The sequence below is a fragment of the Podospora pseudocomata genome, chromosome 4, assembly GCF_035222375.1.
Source record: "Podospora pseudocomata strain CBS 415.72m chromosome 4, whole genome shotgun sequence".
Taxonomy (NCBI): domain Eukaryota; kingdom Fungi; phylum Ascomycota; class Sordariomycetes; order Sordariales; family Podosporaceae; genus Podospora; species Podospora pseudocomata.
In genome coordinates, this window is record NC_085888.1 from 1,788,683 (window position 1) to 1,813,132 (window position 24,450).

Sequence of the window (24,450 nt, forward strand, 5' to 3'; positions counted from 1 at the left end):
ATGGGGAGCAAGCAAGCAAGCGGACGATTCACAGCAACGACCGTCATCATCATGAACACATATGCTCTCTTTTTGGTTTTGCGCAGGGGGAGTTTTTAAGCATTTGCATTTGGGGGTGTTGGGGAACCAACCGTGACGACAAATGAACAATCATACCATATATGGGAAGGAGGGGGGGGGTGCGGTCATATCAAAGCGGATGAACAGGGGTTGGAACACACACACAAAGCTATAAGCGCTACATGCTCATTTTCTTGGTCCTCGGAGGTTTTTTTTTTTTTTTTTTTCAAAAGGTGTTTAGGGCGTCAGAGCATAAGCATATAAATGCAGTGGGACGGGGATGGTGGTGGTGCTGGACCAACAAAAGATTGGGTCGTATATAAATAATTTTGGGTATATAAAATATACAAAACAACAACAACAACAACAACAACAGGTTGAACATATCCAGCAGCAGATTTGAGCTTTGTCTGAAAGATTCGTTTCGCAATTGGGATATATCTTTTAATGAACAAAGGTAAAAGAAAACGGCCCTATTAAATAATTACTCGCTTTCCACCGTTGGTGGTATAATTCCCCTTCCCTCTGTCTCACCAACATTTCCTCTCCGTGCTGGAAAAGTACTGCTGCTTTCCTCCCTTTTTTTCCGTGCAGATGTATCCATCCTCATCATTATTTCACCACCCCCTTCCCCTCTCCCAGCTGTCCTAACCGCCTACCTCATCTCCAGCTGCTCCCCTCCCGCTCTCCCCAAATTCTCCAACCCGATCCCCTCCTCCGGTATGCACAACCCCGCCAGCTTCTCGTCCAACCATCTCGCTAGTTCCTCCACCTGCCTCCTCATCATCACCACCCCCGCCGAGCTCGCGCTTGTTTGGGACGTGACCGTCTGCCCCGATGTCGTCCCGCCGCTCATGACGGACGCCCTTCCCACTTCTGAATTTGCGGATGGTGACCCGACTGGTGTTTTTCCCCCCATCCCTTCCCCATTCCCCTCCTCCGGTTGTTGTTGCTGCTGCTCCTGACCCTGATTTTGACCCTGACCCTGACCCTGACCTTGACCCTGACCCTGGCCCTGACCCTGACCCTGACCCTGACCTTGACCCTGACCTTGACCCTGACCTTGACTTTGACCTTGATCTTGACCTTGACCTTGACCTTGACCTTGACCTTGACCTTGACCTTGACCTTGACCTTGACCTTGACCTTGACCTTGACCTTGACCTTGACCACCCATGCAAATAAACAGCATACCGCACTTTAGCTTTCGGATTACAAACACCAGGCCAGAGTCGAGCTGGACGGTGAGGGAGGGGGTGGATTTGTGTTTTCGGGTTTTATGGGTGTGTTGCGGGGAGGATTGGGAGGAGGCGGAGGAAGAGGACTGGACGGCCCAGATCGAGGCGGCGACGGCGCATTGCCTTCTTAGGGCGGAGGCGGGGAGGGAGGAGGCGTGGGAGAGGAGGGAGCCGGTTGGTGTTGTGAGGATTGCTGCTGTTATGGAGGGGGATAAATTGGCGCGGAGGAAGGCGCTGACGCGTTTTGTTAGGAGGAGGGGGGCGGTGGGGGGGAGGGGGGGGGGAGGGTTTGGACATTGTTGGCTCGAGAGAGGGGGGTGAGGTATTGCAATGGGGGTTGATATCGAAGGTGGCGGCGATGTCGCGATGGTGGGTGGTTGGAATCGTAGATGGCAAGTGGGAATAAACTTTGTTTTCGGTTGGTGTATATCCGTGGAATCCCTCAAGGTGTGGTTGGTGGCGGGGAAGGCAGGCTGGTTTGGGGGAAGTGGATTATGCGGCGGACGTCGGAGCTGATGAGAGAGGGTAGCCAGGAGAGAGGTTGTGTCAAGCTTCCCGGGCTCTCGGGAACTTATCGATAATCGGTGGGTCTGGGGTGATGATGCACGGGCCTTTTGGGGTAAGTGACAGGGGTGCTTTTGGACCCCCAACCCTGACGACGACTTACTACAACGAAAAGAGATAGATACGGCTGTCTTGTCTACTCAAACTATATTACACCTAGTCCTACACTTCATCCCCTTATTATCTTTGCTGTTTCTCTTCTTGCTGTTATTTCCATTCTCTCCCCTACCACCACTACCAGCCTCACCAGCGGCAGCCTTTTGATCCTCCCTACTATCATCATCTTTCCCCTTCTCATCCTGATAGTCGTCCCACTCGATAGTGTTCTGATGCCCGCAGGGTCAGGTGTACAGAGGGCCGGTGTACGGCTCGTTGAGCTCATCCCATGCCGTCTCGGTATCGGGGGTTGTTTTGGGATGATCATTGGTAGCTGTCTTGGGATCCGTAGCTGTTTCGGGACGTGTCATTGTGTTTGCGGCCAGAAGGTCGTAGGCTTGAGAGATTTGCAAACGTAGTCCAAGCCAAATTGTTTGTTGAGAAAGCGGGTTGGAATAGGATAGGAGTGATATAGGTATGTTGACTTGTTGACGGAACAGTCAGGAGCCCTGTGAATCTGCTCTTACTTATACTCATTCATGTCACTGCGTGCACTGTCAATGCCATGTTCAAAGTGATAACCAGGTGCGAACCCAGTCATCAAAAGAACTTCAAGATTCTTGTTCAACCGACAAACTAACTACGCTACCTACCCAGCCAAAATATATGTTTCCCGAGCTGTCAACTGCAAATCCGCAACGGGTGGGTATCAACGTTCGTTCTCCCAAGGGTATCAATAATTGAACAAGCAAGCTCGCAACCCCGCTGCGTTTTCCTCCAACCCCCAATAGCTAGCAATGGGAACCCAGATCAACGAAATCTCTTGTCACAGCGACCCCCGCCACAATCCTTCCTTTTGCAAGCTCGATATCTGCTGCCGAACCTCTGGAACAGAACACTCAAAGCACTCAGCCCACTCCTCCAAGTTCTCCCTTGTAATTCCCTCTACCGCCGCTTCCTCAAGTTGGTCAACAAGAAACGCCCTCTCCCCATTATCCCAGACTTTGCCAAATGCTTCCTCTTCATCGTCCTCATCTTCTTCAACATCTTCACGCACTTCTTCAACTTCCTTCTCCTCCTCCTCCTCCTCTTCTTCTTCTTCTTCCTCCTCCTCCTCTTCCTCTAACTCTTCCCCCTCAACTTCTTCAACCTCTAATTCGACCCGTGGCTTCGCTTGCCTGCTAGGGGTATCAATGTGATCCGGGACAGCAAAGACTTCCGGCTCCGGCGAAGAATCAATGACCATAACATCCTTCTTCTGATGCCGGACTGGACTTGACTGCGGTGGAGCCTGTCTCATCAAAGGCCAAGGTTGCCTTATCAGAGGCTGATTCGTGGGGCGCTTTACCGCAGAAGACTGCACCATCGATGACGCCGATGAAGCTTGATCAGACTGAGCCAACCCTAGACGGCGCCGTGATGGAGGCCATGGTGCTCGTATTACTGGAGTTCGTCTTTGGAGAGCATTCACCCGCGGTCGTTGCAATGTGGAGGGAACTGTGCGGACAGTCTCGATGTAGCTGCTGTACGGTCGGCTGCTGCTATCGGGGCGCGGCCGAGGCGGAGAAATCGGATCCTGAGGAGGCGAGATATACTTGTCCGCCAAACGCTGCTTTTCCGCCATCGGACTAGGTTGGTGCCTCAAGCGCTGCGTCGACACCGCCATTCTGTTCCACTGTTCAGTAGCCTTGGCAGCTTCAATCTCCAGCAGCTGTCTCCTCCTCTGCTTGATTGCTTTATCCCGATCAATCTTCTCTTGGCGGCTTATCTCCTCGTTGACGGCACTAATCTTTTCTTGTAGTTCAAACTTCCATTCATCAAAGACCTGAGAGAAATCATTCCATCCCAACTGTTTTTTTGCAACCTCGTTCTCGCAGTGTTCCATGAGATCCCGGATCAAGAATGAAAGTCGCTTCGTGATCGAGCTAACGTATTGCACGGTGACGCATGTAAACTGGCCTGATTTGGGGAGGGGGGGAAGCGTTTGGTGCCGTGGCGCTTTATAACCCAGAGTGCCGAGCAAAAACAGGTCCCGTAGAGTGAGGATCAATGTCGGAATGATAAACTGCTGGATATCAGCTGAGACCTGCTGCTTGTAGTTTCCTGTCTGTTGCTTCAGCGAGTTGCGGACCCTGACGATTTTCCTTGCCACGTTGGTAAGCTCTTCATTCAGTTGGCGATGCACGCGAACCAGATGCTTATTCTGTCTGCTGAGATCACGGGGACACTTTAAGCCAACGAGGCATTCTCTAAAGGCGTAGAGTGCTCTTAGACAACGATTTCCAGGCGTGGTGGCTGGTGACTCAGAGTCGAAGCGGAAGCCATCTGCACTATAGATTTGGAGTTCCCAAAACTTGCCCAAGTCGGACCACTGTTCCTTGCCCATCATCCCGCGTAGCGTGTCCAGGTGCTCGCTGTCCAGAGTTACGATTGATCGTTTGTCCACTACTTCCGGCACTAGAATATGGATGGCTGGGTGAAGTGCGGTGTCGTCCTCATCCTCGTCTTCGAACACATCATCTGGGTCCTCCATAACGGCAAGCTGAACCCCATTATCTGGTGCCCCAACTTCTTCGAGCTCTTCCCATTCTTCCTCGCGCCGATCCTGCTCACCACAATCGTCCGATTCCGCTTCCTCTTCCAAGTCTGACTGCCTATTATTGGCTTGATCCACAAACAATTCATCTTCTGCTTCGACGGTGGGCAGAATGTTGTGACTCGAGCTGGAGCTTTTTTCTTCGCCCAATTGTCTGGGCGGGGCCGGGGGTTTCAAATTGTTGATAGTAGCAGGTCGAAGAGGTGCGGCTAAAGCAGTCGCGACTGGTTGTAGGGTTCGAGATGCCACACGTCGGCTTTGCTGTGGTTGTTTGGGTTTTGGGGGCGAAGAGTCAAGCTCTGGGCTACCATCCTCCCTGGCGACTCTTCGATGAACCTCATCATGGTCAGAATCTTCCCCCTCGACCAATCCTTCCTCCGCAGGCTCAGGTTCTTCGACAACGGGCGCCGGCCTTCGGTTATTCCTGACGGACTCGGGCGTCTCGTCAATCGTATCTTCAATACTGGTCCCGTCCCGTTTTCGTCGAGCAGGCTTGCCGCCGCTTCGAAGCAGGACTTCAATACCCTTTTGCTTCGGGTTCGGCATCTGGCGGTTGCTAAACGCGTTGATGACATGCATGGCCGTCTCGTCTACCCCCTCATCGTCCTCCGGATCGGTGGGCTCATGGGCCCTGGCTCTCTTCCTGGCTGGCGTCTCCAGGCTTGGACTGGCATTCCGCTTCTTTTTGTTGACCCCATTGTTCAGTTCAGGCAAAGACGCCTTGTTGGGGCGCAAGGTGACTGGGCTTTTGATGTTAGAAGGGCGAGGGTTAGCCGGGATGGATGCATCGCTGTCAGAATCCGAGCTGCTTTCTTCAGGTTCAGCGGCAACGGCCTTGCGCGAAGCAGCGACCCTGCTTCGCGTTTGGACCATGATTGAGCACCCTGGATACCGTAGTCGTGGTCATAGAGCGAGAATTATTTGAACGCCAAGTCAAAGAAAGCAAAAGGAACAGAATCAAGATTGGAGAAAATTGGTGACGGCAACGCGGGCTTTGCTTTGTTTGCACTCCCAAGTCCGGTCGATGGTTCAGCCACGCGCAGAAACGCGAAGACACGTGAGGAAGCCCCTCCAGCACTTTTGGAGATACAGAATTGGCCAGTGGGGTTTTATGTGGCCCAAGCTCCCTCCCTGTTGCCACACTAGAGCTTCTGATCGCCAAGGTTCCAGATCCGTGCCACGCCCAGTAGGGCCAACGCGGGGGGCCGCTGGTGCTGGTGGGTGATGGGGGAGTGAAACATGACGTTGTTGACTGGGTTGAGGCGTTTCTTCGTTCCTTCTCTGGTCAACCGTCGCAACGGGAAAAATAGGAAACAAAAGTGCTCCTGCAACGGGTAGGTCATCTGTAAAACATGCCTATCTACACAGTAAGTGGCTCTCTCTAAAGAATATCTGGTGGCATCAAAATGGATATTACCAACTAGAAAAAGTTTTCCAGCCTCCCAAGGATGATAAGGACCTCGGCAGGGTTATTGTGGGCGGGGATGACGCCGCTAGCAGGGCTCGCGGTTGGACTTCAGCTTCGCCTTCCTTCTTGAGTCGGGCACTGGACAGACAGCACAACTTCCACTGAAAAATCATGTCGGATGAGAGATAATTGAAGTGCTTCCAGAGGTCGGTTTGAAGACTATATAATATCGGAAGAGGGTCACACTTCATTCCGCGGTCTTCAGCAGGACATCAATAGTTGCTGATACGTGTAACCACCAGGTCAGTCCCAAGGACATCGAGGTTCTCACTGAGACGCTGGCTGCTGCACCTGCTGTAACCCTCCAATCATTTGTCCGTCTGCAGTGGCAACCGGCCGTCATCGGGCATATCGGAGCCTACCGTCCAAGACGCTACTGGGGGAGCCCCAACCTCGAAAAGTCCCATCAAAGCTTGGGGAGCTTCATCCACTCTTTAAAATCTAAATGCAGGTCCCACACACTCGGCCTTTCAACCCACCGAATCTCTCGTCTCTTTGCTGCCCCATTGCGACGCCAGCAGCCCTTCTTCGCTCCCAAACCGTACCCGACGACAATGAACTGACACTTTTCTACCGACACACACTACGGCCTATCCTTTTCTACAGAAATTCACAAAAAAAAAACTCGGAACCCGCGCCCGCGTAGCGCCCGGGAACGTCATCGTCATCATCGTCATCATCTGTAAATGACGACAATGCGACAACATGGCGTGACAGCAGCACGCCCCAACTCGCTCTTTGCGCTTCGATCAGGCTTCGTCGGCCTCGCGCGAATTCTCTCCTTGACACTCTCAACAGCCTATGCTGCGCCGATAGCCAGCCTGGGACATGGCGGCGGTGGCAATGACGAGCCAGACGCTGGAGGCGCAAGCCTGGGTATGCTCTATTTGGCTTCTGCGATCCTCGTCTTGTCCGGCGGCGCATTTGCTGGTTTGACTATTGCGTAAGCCCTTTCTGGATCACAAGCAAACCCCAGCCTGTGGTTTTGCTGACAAGGACCAGTTTGATGGGGCAGGATAGCATCTACCTCCAAGTGATGGCCGGCGATGCCACCGAACCTCAGCAAAAGAATGCCAAACGGGTCTACCACCTTCTCGAAAAGGGAAAGCACTGGGTCTTGGTCACACTGCTCTTGGCCAACGTTATCGTGAACGAGACCCTTCCCGTCGTACTCGACCGATGTCTCGGAGGCGGCATTGCTGCCGTCATCGGCTCGACCGTTCTCATTGGTACGTGCTCATCTCGAGCCAGACAGCATGGCTCTCGAAATACTCACCGCTAACGCGCACACGTGACAGTGATCTTTGGTGAGGTTGTTCCTCAGTCTGTCTGTGTTCGCTATGGCCTCCAGATTGGAGGTTACATGTCCAAACCCGTCCTTGCGATGATGTACCTTACCGCCCCCATCTCCTGGCCGATCGCCATCCTTCTCGACAAGATCCTCGGAAAGGATCATGGCACCGTATACAAGAAGAGTGGGTTGAAGACCCTGGTGACCCTGCACAAGAATCTGGGCGATATGTCTCAGCGTTTGAACCAGGACGAGGTCACCATCATCAGCGCCGTGTTGGATCTGAAGGAGAAGCCAGTGGCCAATGTCATGACCCCCATGGCGGACGTTTTTGTCATGGCAGAGGACACTGTTTTGGATGAGAAGACCATGGACATGATTCTTTCGGCAGGCTACTCGCGCATTCCCATCCACGAAACTGGGAACCCTACCAATTTCGTCGGTATGCTTTTGGTCAAGATTCTGATCACCTACGACCCCGAGGATGCCAAGCTTGTCAAGGATTTCCCACTCGCTACCCTGCCCGAGACCCGGCCCGAGACCAGCTGTTTGGATATTGTCAACTTCTTCCAGGAAGGCAAGTCCCACATGGTTCTCGTTTCGGAATACCCTGGTGAGGACCACGGCGCATTGGGTGTCGTTACCCTTGAAGACGTTATTGAGGAACTCATTGGAGAGGAAATCATCGACGAGTCCGATGTGTACATTGACGTGCACAAGGCCATTCGTCGTCTTCAGCCTGCTCCCAAGGCGCGCGTCCAACGTCGCCAGTCTGAAGACCAAGCAGGCCGCTTTGCGGAACATAATGGACTCGTAGATCACGGCGGCGACTTGATTCAGTTTGACACTACTGGCACAACATCTTTCGACTCACCCGCGCTGTCTAGCAGCCCAAAGCTCGCCACTCTCATGATGCGCAGAAGTTCAGCTGGCAGAGAAGGGCACCACATGACAGTTCCTGTTCGGGCCAACTTTGAAGACATCAGACAACATCTGAAGCATCTTGGCCCCTCCAATCCTGCTACAAACCCCAGAGACACAAAGTCCACCACGGTCAAGATCAAGCCTGGCACCGGTCTGTTACACACGGCCGGCCGTTCTTCTTCTGTCGCCGAGGGTGCGATTGAAGAGTCGCCGCTGGAACATGTGCGTGAGCATGCCGAGGAGGAGGAAGGAGACGAGACGACGAGTCTGCTGAACCCCCAAGTTACTGGCAAGGACGGCATTCAGGCTCTGCAGCAAACCTACGGTGCCACCAGCCCCGTAACCGTGCAGCTCGCTTCGCCCATCAACGGTGTACCTACTCTTACGCTCGAAACACCAGATCAAGCCGACAAGTCCAGTATGCAAAACACAAAGCAGAGTCCAACAGAATCCACCTCTGCTGGCCATCGGTCCGTCTCTAGCGGGGATAGTACCCACAGCGCACGGAACGATGTTGGCAACCTGATTCCCGCCAAGCCCTACGTCCGCAGCGGAAGCATCACGGAGAACATCGTTGAGTCTAGAGGAGTTAGGAAGGTGGTTCTTGAAACTACTAGTTCCAATGACGAGGATGAGTTTGCCGTGATTGGTACTTCTCCGGAGCAGCCCAAGAGCAGGAGTACGTTTGGGTTATTTGGGAGGACGGATGCCGCCATTAAGAATGAGGGTGCTGGGGAGGAGGAAGAGGAGGAGGAGGAGGAGCTTTTGTCACCAGAGACTGGAGAGGAAGGGACGAGCAAGGGGGCCGATGTTGCTAAGGGGAACGGTGCTCTAGGGACGGCGGCGGGTGGGCCAAGTAGTGGTGGGGGAGGGGCGAAGAAGAAGAACAGACGCAAGAAGCGCAAGGGCGGCAAGTCGTAGGTTGACGGGCTGGTCGAGTACTTTTCTGTGTACTAGTAGTGTTCAATGGGGAAGCGGAGGAGGATTCTTGAGGTATGTGTTAATGGAATAGGTGGGAATGAAATTAGCATATCTGGGAACCAAAAGCGGGGGGTAAGGCATGTTAATATTTTTTTTTGGAGGGGTTGGGAATTAAAGGGGGTGTGTTGCATTGTTTACAGGCGTCGGTTGGGGTTGGCTGTAATGTAGCGATAGTTTAGCTGGAGTTTGTTTATCAAGGTTGAACCGTATTGGCATTGCTCTCGTGCTTTGGGTGTATAGTGCTGGTTTGGGGAGCTGTAAAGCGTTGACGTCAGCATTCGTGACGATGGTTGGTGGGGTCGTCGAGCTCTTCTGATGCTTATCCCCGCTATGTATTTTCACAATGATACGAGTTAGGTGAGATTGGTTGACAGGATATATTCGGTCGGGGAGGGGCTGTGAAGCTATCTCCAAACGTTTGGATCTCATAATCATTATCATACACATGACAGAATTACTTGGAGCTGCCAAATTCACCGACCTGCCCTCTCTGGACCTATTATTCGGGAACTATAGCTTACGCCGATTTCACGTAATTACAACTTGTCACTATCAGCTATTACATAACTCCCCACCCCATTTGCCGATAGCTTCAACAGCCCCTCCTCCTCTTCCCCAATTTCCCCCGCTTGGACTTTTGTCTCACGTTTACAAGTTGATTTCCTGATAAAAACCCCTTTTTCGCTCAACATATGAACTCGTTGCGGGCGTCGCAGCGGTTGAGATTTCTTGTTCCGTCACTGCAAAAGAAGCCGTCGTTTGTCCCACCAGGTAGGTGGTAGCTCGAGAATACAATGCGAGATTGAAGAATAACATTTGCTAATGAATGAGAATATAGTCTTTCGAGGATTCGCAACCATGGCGTCGACTACTGATGTCAAGAACTTCAAGTTGAATCACACGATGTGAGTACCTACCTTCTCCCATCCCAGGATGGCAATAAGCGCTGGGAACTGACACAAGAAAATAGGATTCGTGTAAAGGACCCCAAGGAGTCTGGCTCGTCACTATCTACTCACCTCTCTATCCTCAACACCCACTAACATCCCCCTAGTCAAGTTCTACAACCACCTCGGCCTCTCCCTCCTCAAGAAGCTCTCCTTCCCCGACGCAAAATTCGACCTCTACTTCCTCGGCTACGACGCCCCCGGCGCCGTCTCCCACGGGAAGAACCTCTGGGACAGGGAAGGCCTCATCGAGCTGACGCACAATTACGGCACCGAAAACGACCCCGAGTACAAGATTAACAATGGCAATGTTGAGCCCTACCGTGGTTTCGGACATACTTGCATCAGCGTTGACAATATCCAGGCTGCCTGCCAGAGGATCGAGGACGCGGGCTACAAGTTCCAGAAGAAGCTCACGGATGGAAAGATGAGGCATATTGCTTTTGCGCTTGATCCGGATGGGTACTGGGTTGAGATTATTGGGCAGAGGCCGGTGGAGGAGACGGAGGGGGTGAGGGAGACGGATTTGGGGACGTATAGGATGAATCACACCATGATTCGGGTCAAGGATGCGGAGAGGTCGCTTGAGTTTTACCGGGAGGTTATGGGGATGAAGCTTTTTAGGACTCATGAGGCGAAGGAGGCCGGGTTCAACCTTTATTTTTTGGGGTATGAAGGGGAACAGGGGGCTGTTGTTGAGGGTGGTGATACGGCGAAGAGGGAGGGGTTGTTGGAGCTGACTTGGAATTACGGGACGGAGAAGGAGGAGGGGTTTAGTTACCATGATGGGAACAAGGGGCCGCAGGGGTTTGGGCATATTTGTGTTTCGGTTGATAGCTTGGAGAAGGCGTGCGAGAGGTTTGAGGGGTTGGGGGTGAGCTGGAAGAAGAGGTTGACGGATGGGAGGATGAAGAATGTGGCTTTTGTGTTAGATCCGGATGGGTATTGGGTCGAGATTGTGCAGAATGAGAGGTTTGCGGATAAGGCTAACTTTTGAGGGGAGGAAGTTGGTGGTATGAGGGGAAGGGCGGATATGCAGGTGGTTTGAGCGCGTGATGGGTAGATCTATACGTTTTGGTGGAAGGGGGCGATTCGGGGTTGAAATGGTAGCCAGTAAGATGTCTTCTCCCACTCTCTGTGTTTTGGTCCCCCCTCATCAGAGATGTGAGATGCAGATGTACCGAGAAGACCGAGAACAGCACAGTGTATACGTGACATGTGTGGCTGTGAGCCGGCAAGGTAGCAGTGGGGACTTCCCCAGACATCTAGGATCATGATACTGACAGCTTATTCGACGGGGAACATGTGCAGTAGTGCTTGCATTAGCCAAACGTGGGGGAAATGGGTGGGAAAGGGCAAAGTGAGGGGTTCCACTCCTCCATGTGTAAAGGAAGAGCTATGAGAAGCATTTTGAACTTGCTGATTGAGACTGGCGAATAACATGGATTATTCCAAGACTTATTTCTGGACAGGTGGGATAACTGATAGGTCACACACCAATAACAGCTCTTGATCAGAAGCTTCTCAAGAACCGGGCGAGGAAGTGTCTTTGTCACGTTACAGACTGGGCAGTATAGTGTCGTGTAAGGGCCCCTCACTTCACTCCCGGTTTGGTTCTTTTATGCTCTCATTTTCTCGGCAGGCAGAGGGAGACACACATCCGACACCGACCCCCATCTTCCTCCCCCCCGTCTCATCCCGTCCTGTCACATTGTCCTTTGGAGATGAGATGTATGTCGGTCATCGGTACAATCCATCCATTGGCTTTCACGACTTGGTCCTGCAGGGCACCTACGCGAAGAGGTCCTGTTTTGGGTATCCCGCATATGTCGTGACTTTGAGATCAGAAAGGGCCGGACCGTGAAACGGAGCTTACCTACCTCGCGTTGCTGTTGTGCGTATGAGAGAGGGGGGGAAAGGGGGGGGACGAGGCGAGGGTTGTCTAGAACCCCGCAACTTTGCCCTGGCTGGCTGGCTGTGGTAGGTAAGGTAGCTAGGTGTGGTGTATATAATGTCGACCTTGTCCCTTTCTTGTTCCCCTTTTCTTGTCTTGTGCGTTGAACTATTGCTAATAATCATCCACCAGCTCCGTTCGTCTATACCAAAAGCATAACATCTCTTGGGCATTTGCCACACCTAACCACCATCATGGCCCCCTCCGCCATAGAACCCGTCTCCTCCTCCCCCAACAACAACACCCCCCGTATCCTCGTCCCGGAAAAGCTCTCCCCCGAAGGCCTCTCCCTCCTGTCCTCTTCGGGCTTCATAATCGACAACCCTGCCCCCGGGTCCCTCTCCGCAGAGGACATCGCGGCCAGGATCGGGTTGTACCAAGCGCTTATCGTGAGGTCCGAGACGAAAGTCACAGCTGCCCTGCTAGCAGCTGGCTCCAAGCTGAAAGTTGTCGCCAGGGCTGGGGTGGGGGTTGACAATATCGATGTCAAGGCCGCGACTGAGCAGGGCATCATCGTTGTCAACTCCCCCAGCGGCAACATCCTCGCCGCGGCCGAGCACACCATCGCTCTTCTCATGGCCACGGCGAGAAACGTCCCCCGCGGAGACGGGACGCTCAAGCAAGGGAAGTGGGAGAGGGGAAAGCTCGTGGGTGTGGAAGTAGGGGGGAAGACGCTCGGTGTGGTTGGGTTGGGGAAGGTAGGGCTCAAAGTAGCCCGTGTTGCGAGCGGGGGGTTGGGGATGAAGGTCTTGGGTCTTGATCCGTATGCTTCGGCTGATGTGGCCAAGGCTGCGGGGGTGACGTTGGTGGGGAGTTTGGAGGAGCTGTTGCCTCAAGTGGATTTCCTGACTGTTCACACGCCGCTGTTGGCTAGCACGTTGAATCTGCTGGGGGAGGAGCAGTTTGGGAAGATGAAGAAGACTGCACGGGTGTTGAATGTGGCGAGGGGTGGGGTGTATAATGAGGAGGCGTTGTTGAAGGCGCTGGATGAGGGTTGGATTGCGGGGGCGGGGATAGATGTTTTCACTCAGGAGCCGCCAAAGGAGGGGAGTGTGCCGTCGAGGTTGGCGCAGCATCCAAAGGTTGTGAGCACGCCGCATTTGGGGGCCAGCACGGTTGAAGCACAGGAGAACGTCTCGATCGATGTGTGTAAGCAGGTGGTTGTCATCCTAGGTGGTGGCCTCCCAACAGCAGCAGTAAACGCCCCGCTGATCTTGCCCGAGGAGTACAGGAGGTTGCAGCCGTTTGTGAAGCTGTGAGTTTTGACCCCCTTTATCCCCTTACCAACATCCCGTCGGAAACTGACGGTATGATAGGGTCGAGAAGATTGGCAGTCTCTACACCCAACATTACGCCACCAACGCAGGCGACAAGAAAGGGGGCATGATAGGCGGCCGGCGCTTCGAACTCGTCTACCATGGCGATCTTGCCAGCGTGAGCAACACCCGTCCGCTCTTTGCCGCCCTGGTCAAGGGTCTTGTCAGTTCCATCAGTGACGCCGGTGGACGAGATGTGAATATTGTCAACGCTACAATCATTGCCAAAGAAAGGGGCATCGCCATTGATGAGAGGCATGTTCGTGACGAGGGGTCCTCGGCTCCAAGCACCTACGCCAGTGCTGTCACTCTCAGAAGCATCAGCACAGACGGGGCCAGCGGGGGAGAACAGATCATTGAGGGCTATGTCAGTGGGAACGCTGTCTTCATCTCCAAGCTGGACAAGTTTGCGGCCAACTTCCAACCAGAAGGGACGCTGCTGATCTTGCACAACTATGACGAGCCAGGCAAGATTGGGAATGTCGGTATGGTTTTGGGTAGGCATGGGATCAACATCACTTTCATGCAGGTTGCGGGACTGAATCAAGAGGCAAGGCGGGCTGTTGTTGATGGACCGGTTGATACGGAGAATGGGCTGAAGGAGGCACTCATGATTTTGGGAGTAGGAGGAGACGTGACTGGTGAGCTGCTTGAAGAGCTGGGCAAGGCTGAAGGTATCCTGGATGTAAGTGTGGTGGGATTGTAGGGTTTTTGCTGCTATCTTCTGTATCCATATAGTTCTCTGAAGGTACCAATTTGTTTTCAACAAGCAGTGGCAGGCTGAAACAGGTCTCACCTTGAGGTCAAGATTGGAGATCCTCCACAAATAATAAGATGTTCTTGATAAGGCTCAGAGTGGAGGCAAAAAAGATTCATATGCATACCTGAGAAATTTTGCAAAAGATAATGATGAGAGTGGGATTCGAACCCACGCCCTTTCGGACCACGGAATCTTTGTACAAGATGTTGATTAAGGAAGACCTTAACGTGGCGCCTTAGACCGCTCGGCCATCTCACCGTATGATTTGCTGAAGATCCAGGCTGGTCGTTGCACTCATGATCGTCGAGATCGAGAAAGATGGCGGCGCATCAGCCAGGAAAATGATACTGATGGGGATGAGTTCCACCCCTCATCTTCACATGACTGTTTCATCAAGACTCAGAACCTAGCAAATGTTGCAAATATTCTGATCTCACGTTTGGGTTCAGCGAGGCCAGAACGATGCTCGTCTTCATCTCAACTTCGACTTTGATCTTCACAGGGCTCTCTGTTGACGACTTCGCTTCGTCCCTGATGAACCCACTTGGACATGTCCGTGCCGACCCGGGGAGCTGGGAAGCTTGCGCGCAGAATGGCACCGATTCGGACTGGTGTGGCCAGGATGGGTGATTGGCGTGCGCGATAGTTCGTGATCCCCTATTCTCCTTTTTCCGTTGTGGAATGGCGAAGTGTGTTTGAGTGTCGTGCAAAGGGGGCAACAGGTTTCCCGGTCTGATGGCAAAAACTGACAAAAAGCATCACCACGAAAATCCCGGCTGGGTAGCACCATTCTGACACATCCGCAGGTGCCTCAGCCGCGCATTGCAGGACAGGTTCCGAGTCATCATCGAAACGTTGAAATCTGAAGTACTCTAGTACTACCATGTGAACTGCCGCTGTTGAATGGATCAGAATAACCGCGCCAGTCACTTGTCATGCATCCAGCAGGTGGAATGCTCACATGGAAACTCTGAATGGTTGGAACAGGTTCAAGAGGAGGTGAGAAAAGGGAGCTACCCCTGTTCGGCCCCTCCTTGCTGATTCTCCACGGGTCCACTGGCTGTTGCCCACCGCTCCACCGCTCCCCCGGGGTCGCCCACTTTGGACCCGCGCCTTTCCCTTTCTGGGGGCGCGGGCAACAGCGTTTGAGGCATTCTGGAAGCGAGTGACCAGTCACTGAGCTCCTCTTTTTTTTCCCTCGTCCTCCTTCTCACAGCATTTGTTGAACCTTCCAAGACGAATCGCCCAGCAGGTACGGATACTTTCATTCTCGCGCCTGGCCTCTTTCAGATACGGTGCGTGCTGTGTTCCTGCCTTACCTTGTACCTCATCTGTTGTGTTATCCGCCATCGTCCTATTCCATCGCGGCGGCAGTTGGGGCCAAAGCTTCCTGTTCCTGCGGCCTGCGCGGCAACAGCCAATTCAACGTCGATTGCGACTTGAGAAGAGAGCAATTACAGGTAAGTCTCTCTTGTTGTTGTTTCCACATGCTTTTTTTCAAAAGAAGGTCAACTTCAAGCTGCCAGGTCGACTCTGACCTCTTCCATCGTCTTGTTTACTTTTGGCATCCCTTTATCGTTCTCTCCTGTTCTTTAAGCCAGAGTCTTTTAATTGCACATAATCTCTTTTGGTCCCCACCACCACTTTTACGTACTGACACCAAGCTCGACCGACAGTTGACACGGCCATTGTCTTAACTACTAGTACCTACCCCTTCCTGTTCTTTCAGAACAGCATCCATTGCCGTCCTGTCTACACCATCCATCCATCCATCCATCATGTCAGACGTCGAGACCAAAGATCAGACTCTTGCCCCTGAGCAGCAGCAGGAGGAGCAGGAGGAGCAGCAGGAGCAGCAAGCGGCTCCAAGAGAAGAGGCCACCCCGACACCTCCCCCAGCACCGCCGTCTGGCTCCGACACCTCTCCCAAGGCGAAGGCTGGAGCCGGAGCAGAAGCCGCCGCTGCAAAGAAACGTACCGCTTCGACCTCTACCGCTGGTGTCCGCCGTCCAACCGGGACTAGCAGTGCCACTGGCAAGCCAGCTGCTGGAACCGCATCACGAATAGGCACCGCAGGTGGCTTGACTAGACCCTCGACGACACGGACGGCCGCTGGTTCTACGGTTCCCAAGCGCCCAGGCACCGCCGCTTCCTCTGTGTCCCATCGCTCCCAGCCTTCCCAGTCCGAAGATGAGAAGAAAAGGCCCACAGCTTCGGCGACACGCCGCACCTCGATCCTGCCCGGCGGTGCCGCTGACTCTCCGGGTAAGGCCAGCAGAACAAGTACCATTGCCGGTAGCACTGCCGCCGCAAGAAAGCCTGCGGCCGCCGGCACCACCACGGCATCCCGGTCAGCTTCTGGCACGGTTCGAACAACAGCCACGACCGGCTCGGCTCCCCCGACTACCACACGCACTGCCACCAGACCACCGACCACCGGCGCCGTTGCCGATGCTAAGAAGAGATTGTCGACGGTCGGAGTCTCCACTGCTGGCGCCGCTCCTCGACACGCTGCTCGTCCCTCGTTGGCCTCGGGCACATCTGCCACAGCCGCCGCTGCGGCTGCCGAGTCTGCCAAGGAGACCGAGGAGCTCAAGGTCAAGCTGTCGTCTAGTGAGGCCGAAATCGCGGAGCTCGAGGCTCAGATTGCTTCTCGCCAGGCCAAGATTGACGAGCTCACAGAGCAATTGAGTGCCGCCCAGCAAGCGAGGCAGGAAGCTCCCGAGTCCGCCATCGATCAGGATGTCTTGGAAGCTCTCAGGACAGAGCATGCCGCCGTGATCGAGGAATTGAACAAGAAGGTCACAGAAACCGAAGAACAGCTGGCCTCCGTCCAGGCCGAGCTTACCGCCAAGCAAAGTGAGCTTGCTGCTGCCGCAAGCGCCAAGGAAACGGCCGAGGCCGAGATTGCTAGCCTCAAGCAGAAACTCGAGAGACGGCAGGCGGACCACGAGGCTGAGCTCAAGAACGCCAAGGAAAGCCTCTCGGGGTCGGAAGAGGAGAATACTGCTAAGCTGGAGGCACTACGAAAATCCTTGAGTGAACAGTACGAGGCAAATGTTCACGCATTGAAGGAGAAGCATCAGGAGGAGATCCAGCAGGTCAAGCTTGAATCTGCCGGTACTCAGAAGGAACTGGTAGAGAGAGGAAACGAAATGCTCGAGGAGTTGCGTGAGAAGAATAAGCTTTTGGACAAGGAGGTGCAGGATGAGGTTGCGCGACTTAGGGAAGCGCTCGTAGCTGCCGAGGAGGCGGGAAATGTTATCAAGGCTGAGATCGCGGGCAAGAACGAAATAGTCGTTGCCTTGCAGACGCGTAACTCTGAGCTCGAGTCTGAACTCTCCGCCGTTCGGGACGGGCTCAGCAAGGCCCAGAATGCTCACGCTGAGCTCGAGAAGATTATGGCCGGCTTGAAGGAGGAGGCTGCTGTCAACGAGGCTGCTTTTTCCAAGCTCAAGGAAGAGCATGCCCAGTTGACAGAGGATCATGCCAAGCTGACAGCTGCTCACGCCAGTCAAACCGACCACCACAATGAACAACTCAAACAGATCAGCCAGGATTACGAAAAGGAGATTGAGGATCTCCGTGGGGATGCCTTTTTCAAGAGAAAGTTTGAAGAATTGGAGGCCAAGCATGCCGAGCTTGTTCAGGCTCACGAGCAGGCCGTAGCAAGTCACGCACAAGCTCTTGAGGCTGCCAAAGCCGAACGCGACAATGCCATCAACGCGCTGAAAGCCAAGGAGGAAGAACATCAACAAGCTTTGGATGCTCTGCGTGCGAGCCATGCCGAAGAGCTGGAAGGCGCCAAGAGCGCCACAAGGCAGGCCCAGGAGGCGGGCGAGGAGGAGATTCATTCTCTCAAGGAGAGCCACAGCAAGCATATTGAGATATTGAAGGAGGAGAGCAAAGCCAGTTTGGCCAAGGCGCTCGAGGATCTTGAAGCAGGCCACGCCGCCGAACTTGATGCCGCTCGGTCCGCTGGAGATGTCAGCCTCCAAACTCGAATAGAGCAATTCGAGAGGGAAGTCGAGGCCAAGCACGCTGAGGAGTTGGAGCAGGCGCTGCAAGAGGTCCGGGCCAAGCATGCGGAGGAGGTTGCCAAGCTGACAGGCGACTTGCAGGCTGCCCAAGCCATGGCTGAGGAGCTGAAAGCGGTGCTGAAGGACAGCGAGGGTCAACGGGCTGAGGCCAAGGCCTTGATTGACTACCGCGAGGAAGAAATGGCCAAGTTTCAAGCCAAGTTTGCTGAACTGGAGGCATCGGTCAAGGAAATTCAAGCGAAAAATGCCGAACTTGAGGCAAAGAACGCCGAGTCTGTGGCCAAGCACAATCTCGAGTTGGAAGCCGTCAATGCTCGTCACGACAGCCTCCTTGCCGAGATCAAAGCCAAGTATGCCGCTGATTCCGAGGCCCAGCTCAGGGGCTTGGAGAAGGAGCAACAGGCCAAGGCGGATGCTGAGGCGGCCGCTGAGGCTCTGAGGGCGGAGAACGTCAAGCTGCAGCAAGAGGTGGATGAGATGGGTGGCCAGCTCGCCATGGAAAAGATGGAAAAGTTCACTGCCCAGGCGGAATTGGACGCTGTCAAGAATGCCAAACAAGATACAAGTGAGATTAATGGCCTCCGCGAGCAGGTCAGCTTTTTCCAGGCACGCTACGACGCGGATGTGGCCAAGGCACAGGAAGCTGCCAGCAAGGCCAGTGCTGAGGTTGCCGCTCTCGAGCAGGAGCTTGCTGCTGTTCAAAAGGATCTCGAGGAAGCAGAGAAGAAGATCGAGGTTGGCAAGGCCGACTACAAGGATCTCCACGATATCTTTGTGGAACATGGCAACAGCAAGACGGCTCTGGAGAACGACAAGGCCGAGCTGGAGAATCGTCTGTCCGAGGTGGAACAGCGGCTCTCTGAGGCGGAGCAGCGGGTATCCGAGGCCGACAAGGAGGTTGCAGAGCTCACGGCGCAGCTCAAGATCCGGGAGGCCGAGCTTGCAGAGGTCAAGGTACAAGCTGTCTTACCACGGGGTCCATGGTTCTAGTCACTAACGTGGATGGCGATTTGCAGACCAAGGGCGAACCCGCCAAGGGCCTCGCGGCGAGCCGGTTTGCGCAACCGGCGGAGGAGAATGGGAGCAATGGAGTACCCGCAGCGGAAGGTGAGCCTGAGCTGGACAACTCTTCGGCGGCGCTAGCTTCGGTGCGAGCTACCAATATTTTCTCTAACCCTCTCTTTCTTGGGCTGAGACTGGCTAACGCAGGACGGGTGATGCAGATCGCTAAAGCCCAGGCGGGAATCAGCCAGCTTGCCGAGCTGGACGACGACATTGCCAAGTCGAACCAGCGAATCCTCCAGTCCATCACGGACGGCGTGCCACAGGCGTCATCAGCCTAGTCGGACGGTGCTCGGCTTGTGGTTCTTTGTGATTTTATCTGTTGTTGCTATAGCCGGCTGCTCCAGCGATGGGCGGCAGCTGGGAAAGTTTGTAATGAGGAGGGTTCTCCAGCGGACGGCGGGGGGGCGGCCGAGGTCAGGAGGGCTGCCCGATCGTTGTGTACATTCGCATTCAGCTAGTTGCTATTTTATACCCTTCGGCTTTTTATGCTTGTGGGCGGGTTTCTTTTTGGTGATGGGGACATCCGGCTGTTGTTGTTGTTGCCAAGAGGAGATGATGTTTGGATGCGGGAAGGAAATGGGGCAAGAAGGTGAGGTATTGTTCAAGGCAGGAAGTCAAAGGGGGGCCTACCTAATACGGGAGTTTGTCTCTTGTGTATCTATTATTTTGTAGACTGGCTACACTGATCATGCACAGACACACACACACACACACACAACATCTTTTGGCTTTAATGCAATGCTGCAGGACAGTGAGGTGAAGTCATCATCGATGGAACAGCCCCCCTGATTTGTTAGTCAGCTCCAGCTCCAGCCACAGCCCAGCAGAAGCTCGGTTGAGTCGAGGCTGGTGGGTGGTGGTGGGGTGGTGCAAAATTTTCGGCGTGCCCCAAAAAAATAATTCGGGTCTGCCAACGCGGTGAAAACTCCTTCCGTTCCTCTCGGAGCTGTCAGTTCTTCCGCAGCGACGAAATCGCATCCGACTTGGAATAGTTTCCTTTGACGAATCAAGGTATGTTTCAAGCCATATCCTTTTCCCGCTACCACATCGCCATAGCACCAGCCTCAATACCTGCCACGCAATGCCGCAAACCCATCTTTTTAAGGCATTGCTGTCGCCGTCACGGCATAGCATACTTTTTTCTGTCTTGTTCATGTTGTCGTCTTCTTGTCTCCGCGAGCCAGCATCATGTAGTCGTATACCGAGACGCGATAGCAAGCCTCAATTGAGCCATTGTTCTACTGTTATGCACTGATTTCTTTCGAGTACTGATGACCCCTGGTGACTAGCCTGTTCTTTTTTATACCAAGCGTCGCATCCTCCGATTAGACCACGACGACCATTAGAGCACACCGAGCAGAGTTTTCTACTGTATGGATTGTGGAAGGAGGCTCGGATAGGTTTCTTCAGCTTTGGTGTAGGACAGCGCTTTTGGGGCACGACGACCAGCCCACCGCGATGGACGTCACAAAACCAGACCCGGATGCCGAGGGTGTCGTCATGCAACAGAGTTATCCCTCGCCTATGGTCGACAGCGCCGATGCCCAGTACTACCAGATTGCCAATCACCGCGAACACGATGGGCAGATGGCTGCTCATCAAGGGGGGCAAGAGGTGCCGGATGGATTGCCGAACTTGACGGCGCATCAGGAGCATCATGAGCACGAGGAACATCACGATTTGCATGAGCTTCAAGAGCTGCAGGAGCCACCTGCACCGCAGCAGCATGATTCGAGGCCACAGGTCAGCGCGGATGAGCTTCAGCTTGCGGCTCAGTTGACGCAGGGCTTGACGCAGGGGATGAACCAGATGATGGCGCCGGCTGATATGGCGACTGTGGAGAGCGAGGTGCAGGAACAGCAACCGTTGCCGCAGCAGCTGGGGGAGGAACATCAGCAGCATCAGCAGCAGCAAGCGGAGGTGCAAGCTCCATCGGTGCCGAACCTTCAGGAGCAGCTCGAGGCCTCGCTTCAGAATCACGAGCGGGAACTGCAAAACCAGAATCATAATCTTCAGAACCAGAACCATGAGCATGAGCTCCAGGATCACAACCATGAGCTCCAGGGTCATGAACATGAACTCCAGGCTCATAACCATGAGCTGCAGAACCATGGCCTTCAGGTTGAGAATGTGATGCCGCATCATGAGCAGACTCAGACACAGCACCATTTTCCTCAGAATCCGCCGCCGCCGCCACATCTCCCGACGCATTTGTCTATGGAGCACATGCCCAGTGTGCACCCGACATATCAGATGCCGGATAATACTCCGCCAAGGAAGCGATCCAAAGTATCTCGGGCCTGTGATGAGTGTAGGAGGAAGAAGATCAAGTGTGATGCGCAGTCGGAAGCGAGTGAACAGGCGTGTTCGAATTGTCGAAGGTCTAGTGCTCAGTGTCTGTTCAGTCGGGTGCCTCAGAAGCGTGGTCCGAGTAAAGGGTAAGTAATCCGTCATGCTAATCAGGATACATGGACAAGGCTGACATGTAGTAGGTACATCAAAGAATTGGCCGACAGGATCAACTCCATCGAAGGGAAGCTCAACAGCAACGTGGCTGCTGACGGGTTGGAAGATACCACCCGCAGGTCATCCTCTGAGGCCTTTGCCTCCCCAGTCCTGGGTGACGACGGTCGGAAGCGTCCGTTTTCGAGCATCTCAGCCGATCCTTACGCTACGGCTGCTTCTCCAAATCGTATCCCAACCACATATGGTACCGAACACAGGCCAATATTACCCTATGTTCACCCAGACTTTAGGCCGCCAAATCCAGCCAGCGCGAATGATTTGGCGCTGAAGACTATGCCCCCTTTGCCTACCTTTCCTTCGGGCAACGAGCTAGGTCTACAGTCTCAGACAGCAGATGGGTTGATGGATTCAATATCACCCAATGGAACCACTGGTCAAAGTCATCAACCTGACCACCACCACCACCACCACCACCACCACCAGCAGCAGCAGCAGCAGCAGCAGCAACTTCCCGAAATCGATGATGCGACCTTTGATAAATATCTCGAGGCTATTCACCCTACATTTCCTGTTTTGGCTTCTACAAAGGCTCGTGTACAGTCATTACTCTGGCAAGCGAGTTTTCCATTACAAAATGCCTTCCACCAGGCTTTCTTTGCAATGATACGGCCTTTCTCACCAGAAGTTCCAGGAGGGGATTTGATGGTAGCCAGTCGGCTTCTTTCCGCCGAACTCGCTCAAGGGGGGAGGTCACCGCCAGAGGATTTACTCACGTTGCAGGGGTTAGTAATGTTGATTATTGCTTCTGACTGCCAGGGTGTGTCAGCTGGAACTGCAAAATGGAAGAATGGGGTCTTCGGACAAGCGGTTGGTCTGGGGTGGGCGATGGGGTTGCATACGAGGCGGGTGCCGGAGGTGGAGGAAGAGGGGTTTGATCCGAACAGTGATGATAATGTTGGGTTGAGGGCGTGGTGGGTGCTGGTTACGTTGGACAGGTGGGATGCGGCGGGGAGGGGGAGGCCGACGTTTATGCCGAATGACACGGTTGTTGTGTTGCCTGGGTTGAAGGCGGTGGTTGGGGAGGGGGTGTGGGAGCTTATAAGTGAGTTGCACTGTGCCGTTTCTTGAAGTGGGTTATGGACTAACATGTGGACAGGACTCTCACACGTGCTGGGCTTCTTAATCCCTACGATCTCCACAATGAGAAACTCTCTCGATCCCTTTGCGGCTTCGGCATCACTCGTCATGGCGGAGAACTATGCCCTTATGGCAGCGGAGATGGTGAGGCTGGCGTTTCCAACGGGGGCGGTTAGCACTGGCCCTGTGGTGCAAATGGCCTATTGGCATGTTCAAATCTTACGGCAGCTGGTGGGTGCCTCTCGCGTACCGTTGCGGATTTTGGAGGCGTGTAAGAGCCAGGTATCGCTGCTGGCGAATAGTCACGAGGTTGTTTGTCCTTTGACGCATCACTTTTTGGGCCTGGTAGGAGTGGCGCTTGTGGAGCTGGGAAGGGTAAAGGAAACGGAAGGGGAGGCATGGGAGTTGGTGGGGTATCTGTTGGAGTATAGGATTGCGGCTTCGAGTTGTAATGAAGAGGTTAGGAGGGGGTTGGAAGGGGTGAAGAGGGGGAAGGGGTTGAGGCGGTTGGCGGAGTTGGCTACGGGGGATGGGCAGGGGAGAGGGGAGATGGGGAGGGTGTTGGGGGAAGGGTATTTATCTTTTTGGGAGAGGAGTGATGAGGAGGGTCGTGTAGAAGAGGCAGAGGGGCATGGTCAGCAGGAGGAGCAGCAGCATCATGGGGAGGTACAGCAGCCCGAGGCCCCACTACAGGAGGCCCAGCAAGGACAACAGGAGGACGTGGTCATGCATGATGAGCTGGATCCTGGGCAGGCACAACGAGCACAGGAGGATGAGGAGAGAGCTGCTCATGCTGCTGCTGTTGCGGCTGTTGCTGCTATCAACAGTGCTGGCTTGTCTGCTGCTGGCGAGGCGGAGACAATTCCTGCTCCGGTTGGGGAAGGTGGTGTGTCTAAGACGGAAGAGCAGCAGTTACAATCTCACCCGCAGGTAGAAGGAGGGCATCAAGGAGGGGATATTGGGTTGGGACTGCAGATGGCGTTAGGGGTGGCTCCACCGCCGGCGGCTGTTTAGGATGGTAATGATGCTGGTGGGGCAGAGGTAGTGGATTGGAGTTTCTGGTATAATATGAATGTTTAGTCATTGCGGAGGGGGCGGCGGTTGGTGAAAAGTATATATACCAAGAGCGAGGGATAGCGCCGGGGCGCGGTGGTGAGTGTAGGTTAGGAGAATACATCACACCCTTTTGTTTGTGTTTTTACTGTTGGTGTTGTTGAATGATGGGAAGATGTTGGGTCGTATGGAGATGAGGATCATCATTGATGATGTCCCCACTTGAACCCCGTCATGTATCTGTTGGTCTGATTCGCAAGCGACTGTAAGGAGGTAAGTTGGAAGCTGCTTTCAGTCGCAGTCTTTATCATTGAGCGACCCTACCTACCTACCAGAAAACGATCATGACAGTATTATCGGTGCAACCAAAAGCTGTAGCAAACCAGGCGAGATAACCCCCCCAGCGGCAACACCACCCCTAAACTCCCCCATCCCACCCGGATTCCCCATCCTACCTCAAGAAGCCGACGTCGTCCAAATAAGCTTTTCCCAAC

The 24,450-nt window shown here is 54.0% G+C and overlaps 8 protein-coding genes and 1 non-coding gene across 9 annotated transcripts; 7 read left to right on the forward strand and 2 right to left on the reverse strand.

The window, feature by feature from the left end:
* Positions 1 to 715: 715 nt before the first annotated feature.
* On the reverse strand, positions 716 to 2,329 carry QC762_409465 (uncharacterized protein; the record flags this gene model as incomplete). The annotated part of the gene is made up of 5 exons (XM_062890402.1): positions 716 to 1,051; positions 1,183 to 1,258; positions 1,281 to 1,771; positions 2,009 to 2,135; positions 2,214 to 2,329. 5 exons carry the CDS (start codon positions 2,327 to 2,329, stop codon positions 716 to 718), a joined length of 1,146 nt encoding a protein of 381 aa, XP_062743517.1.
* Positions 2,330 to 2,784: 455 nt separating this feature from the next.
* QC762_409460 (uncharacterized protein) lies at positions 2,785 to 5,880 on the reverse strand (the record flags this gene model as incomplete). The annotated part of the gene is given in 2 exon segments (XM_062890401.1): positions 2,785 to 3,027; positions 3,043 to 5,880. 2 exon segments carry the CDS (start codon positions 5,425 to 5,427, stop codon positions 2,785 to 2,787), a joined length of 2,628 nt encoding a protein of 875 aa, XP_062743518.1. The 5' UTR covers positions 5,428 to 5,880.
* QC762_0066690 (uncharacterized protein) lies at positions 5,843 to 6,585 on the forward strand (the record flags this gene model as incomplete). The annotated part of the gene is made up of 2 exons (XM_062883683.1): positions 5,843 to 5,921; positions 6,265 to 6,585. Exons 1-2 carry the CDS (start codon positions 5,907 to 5,909, stop codon positions 6,583 to 6,585), a joined length of 336 nt encoding a protein of 111 aa, XP_062743519.1. The 5' UTR covers positions 5,843 to 5,906.
* Positions 6,586 to 6,708: 123 nt separating this feature from the next.
* Positions 6,709 to 9,270, forward strand: MAM3 (cell agglutination protein Mam3; the record flags this gene model as incomplete). The annotated part of the gene is made up of 3 exons (XM_062890400.1): positions 6,709 to 6,965; positions 7,025 to 7,251; positions 7,321 to 9,270. The coding sequence occupies 3 exons, from the start codon at positions 6,709 to 6,711 to the stop codon at positions 9,156 to 9,158; spliced, it is 2,322 nt and encodes a 773-aa protein (XP_062743520.1). The 3' UTR covers positions 9,159 to 9,270.
* Positions 9,271 to 9,647: 377 nt separating this feature from the next.
* Positions 9,648 to 11,162, forward strand: GLO1 (Lactoylglutathione lyase; the record flags this gene model as incomplete). Its single annotated transcript, XM_062890399.1, has 2 exons — positions 9,648 to 9,989; positions 10,273 to 11,162. The coding sequence occupies exons 1-2, from the start codon at positions 9,911 to 9,913 to the stop codon at positions 11,160 to 11,162; spliced, it is 969 nt and encodes a 322-aa protein (XP_062743521.1). The 5' UTR covers positions 9,648 to 9,910.
* A 1,151-nt stretch (positions 11,163 to 12,313) lies between these two features.
* Positions 12,314 to 14,349, forward strand: QC762_409430 (uncharacterized protein; the record flags this gene model as incomplete). Its single annotated transcript, XM_062890398.1, has 2 exons — positions 12,314 to 13,374; positions 13,436 to 14,349. The coding sequence occupies 2 exons, from the start codon at positions 12,314 to 12,316 to the stop codon at positions 14,139 to 14,141; spliced, it is 1,767 nt and encodes a 588-aa protein (XP_062743522.1). The 3' UTR covers positions 14,142 to 14,349.
* Positions 14,343 to 14,453, forward strand: QC762_0066730. The gene has a single exon. It is a non-coding gene; the product is annotated as a tRNA-Leu (tRNA).
* A 146-nt stretch (positions 14,454 to 14,599) lies between these two features.
* Positions 14,600 to 19,961, forward strand: QC762_409420 (uncharacterized protein). The gene is made up of 5 exons (XM_062890397.1): positions 14,600 to 14,840; positions 15,002 to 15,655; positions 15,872 to 19,189; positions 19,252 to 19,383; positions 19,459 to 19,961. The coding sequence occupies exons 3-5, from the start codon at positions 15,974 to 15,976 to the stop codon at positions 19,576 to 19,578; spliced, it is 3,468 nt and encodes a 1,155-aa protein (XP_062743523.1). The 5' UTR covers positions 14,600 to 14,840; positions 15,002 to 15,655; positions 15,872 to 15,973; the 3' UTR covers positions 19,579 to 19,961.
* Positions 19,962 to 20,758: 797 nt separating this feature from the next.
* Positions 20,759 to 23,917, forward strand: RGT1 (Glucose-responsive transcription factor; the record flags this gene model as incomplete). Its single annotated transcript, XM_062890395.1, has 3 exons — positions 20,759 to 21,738; positions 21,790 to 22,868; positions 22,923 to 23,917. The coding sequence occupies 3 exons, from the start codon at positions 20,759 to 20,761 to the stop codon at positions 23,915 to 23,917; spliced, it is 3,054 nt and encodes a 1,017-aa protein (XP_062743524.1).
* Between the last annotated feature and the right edge of the window lie 533 nt (positions 23,918 to 24,450).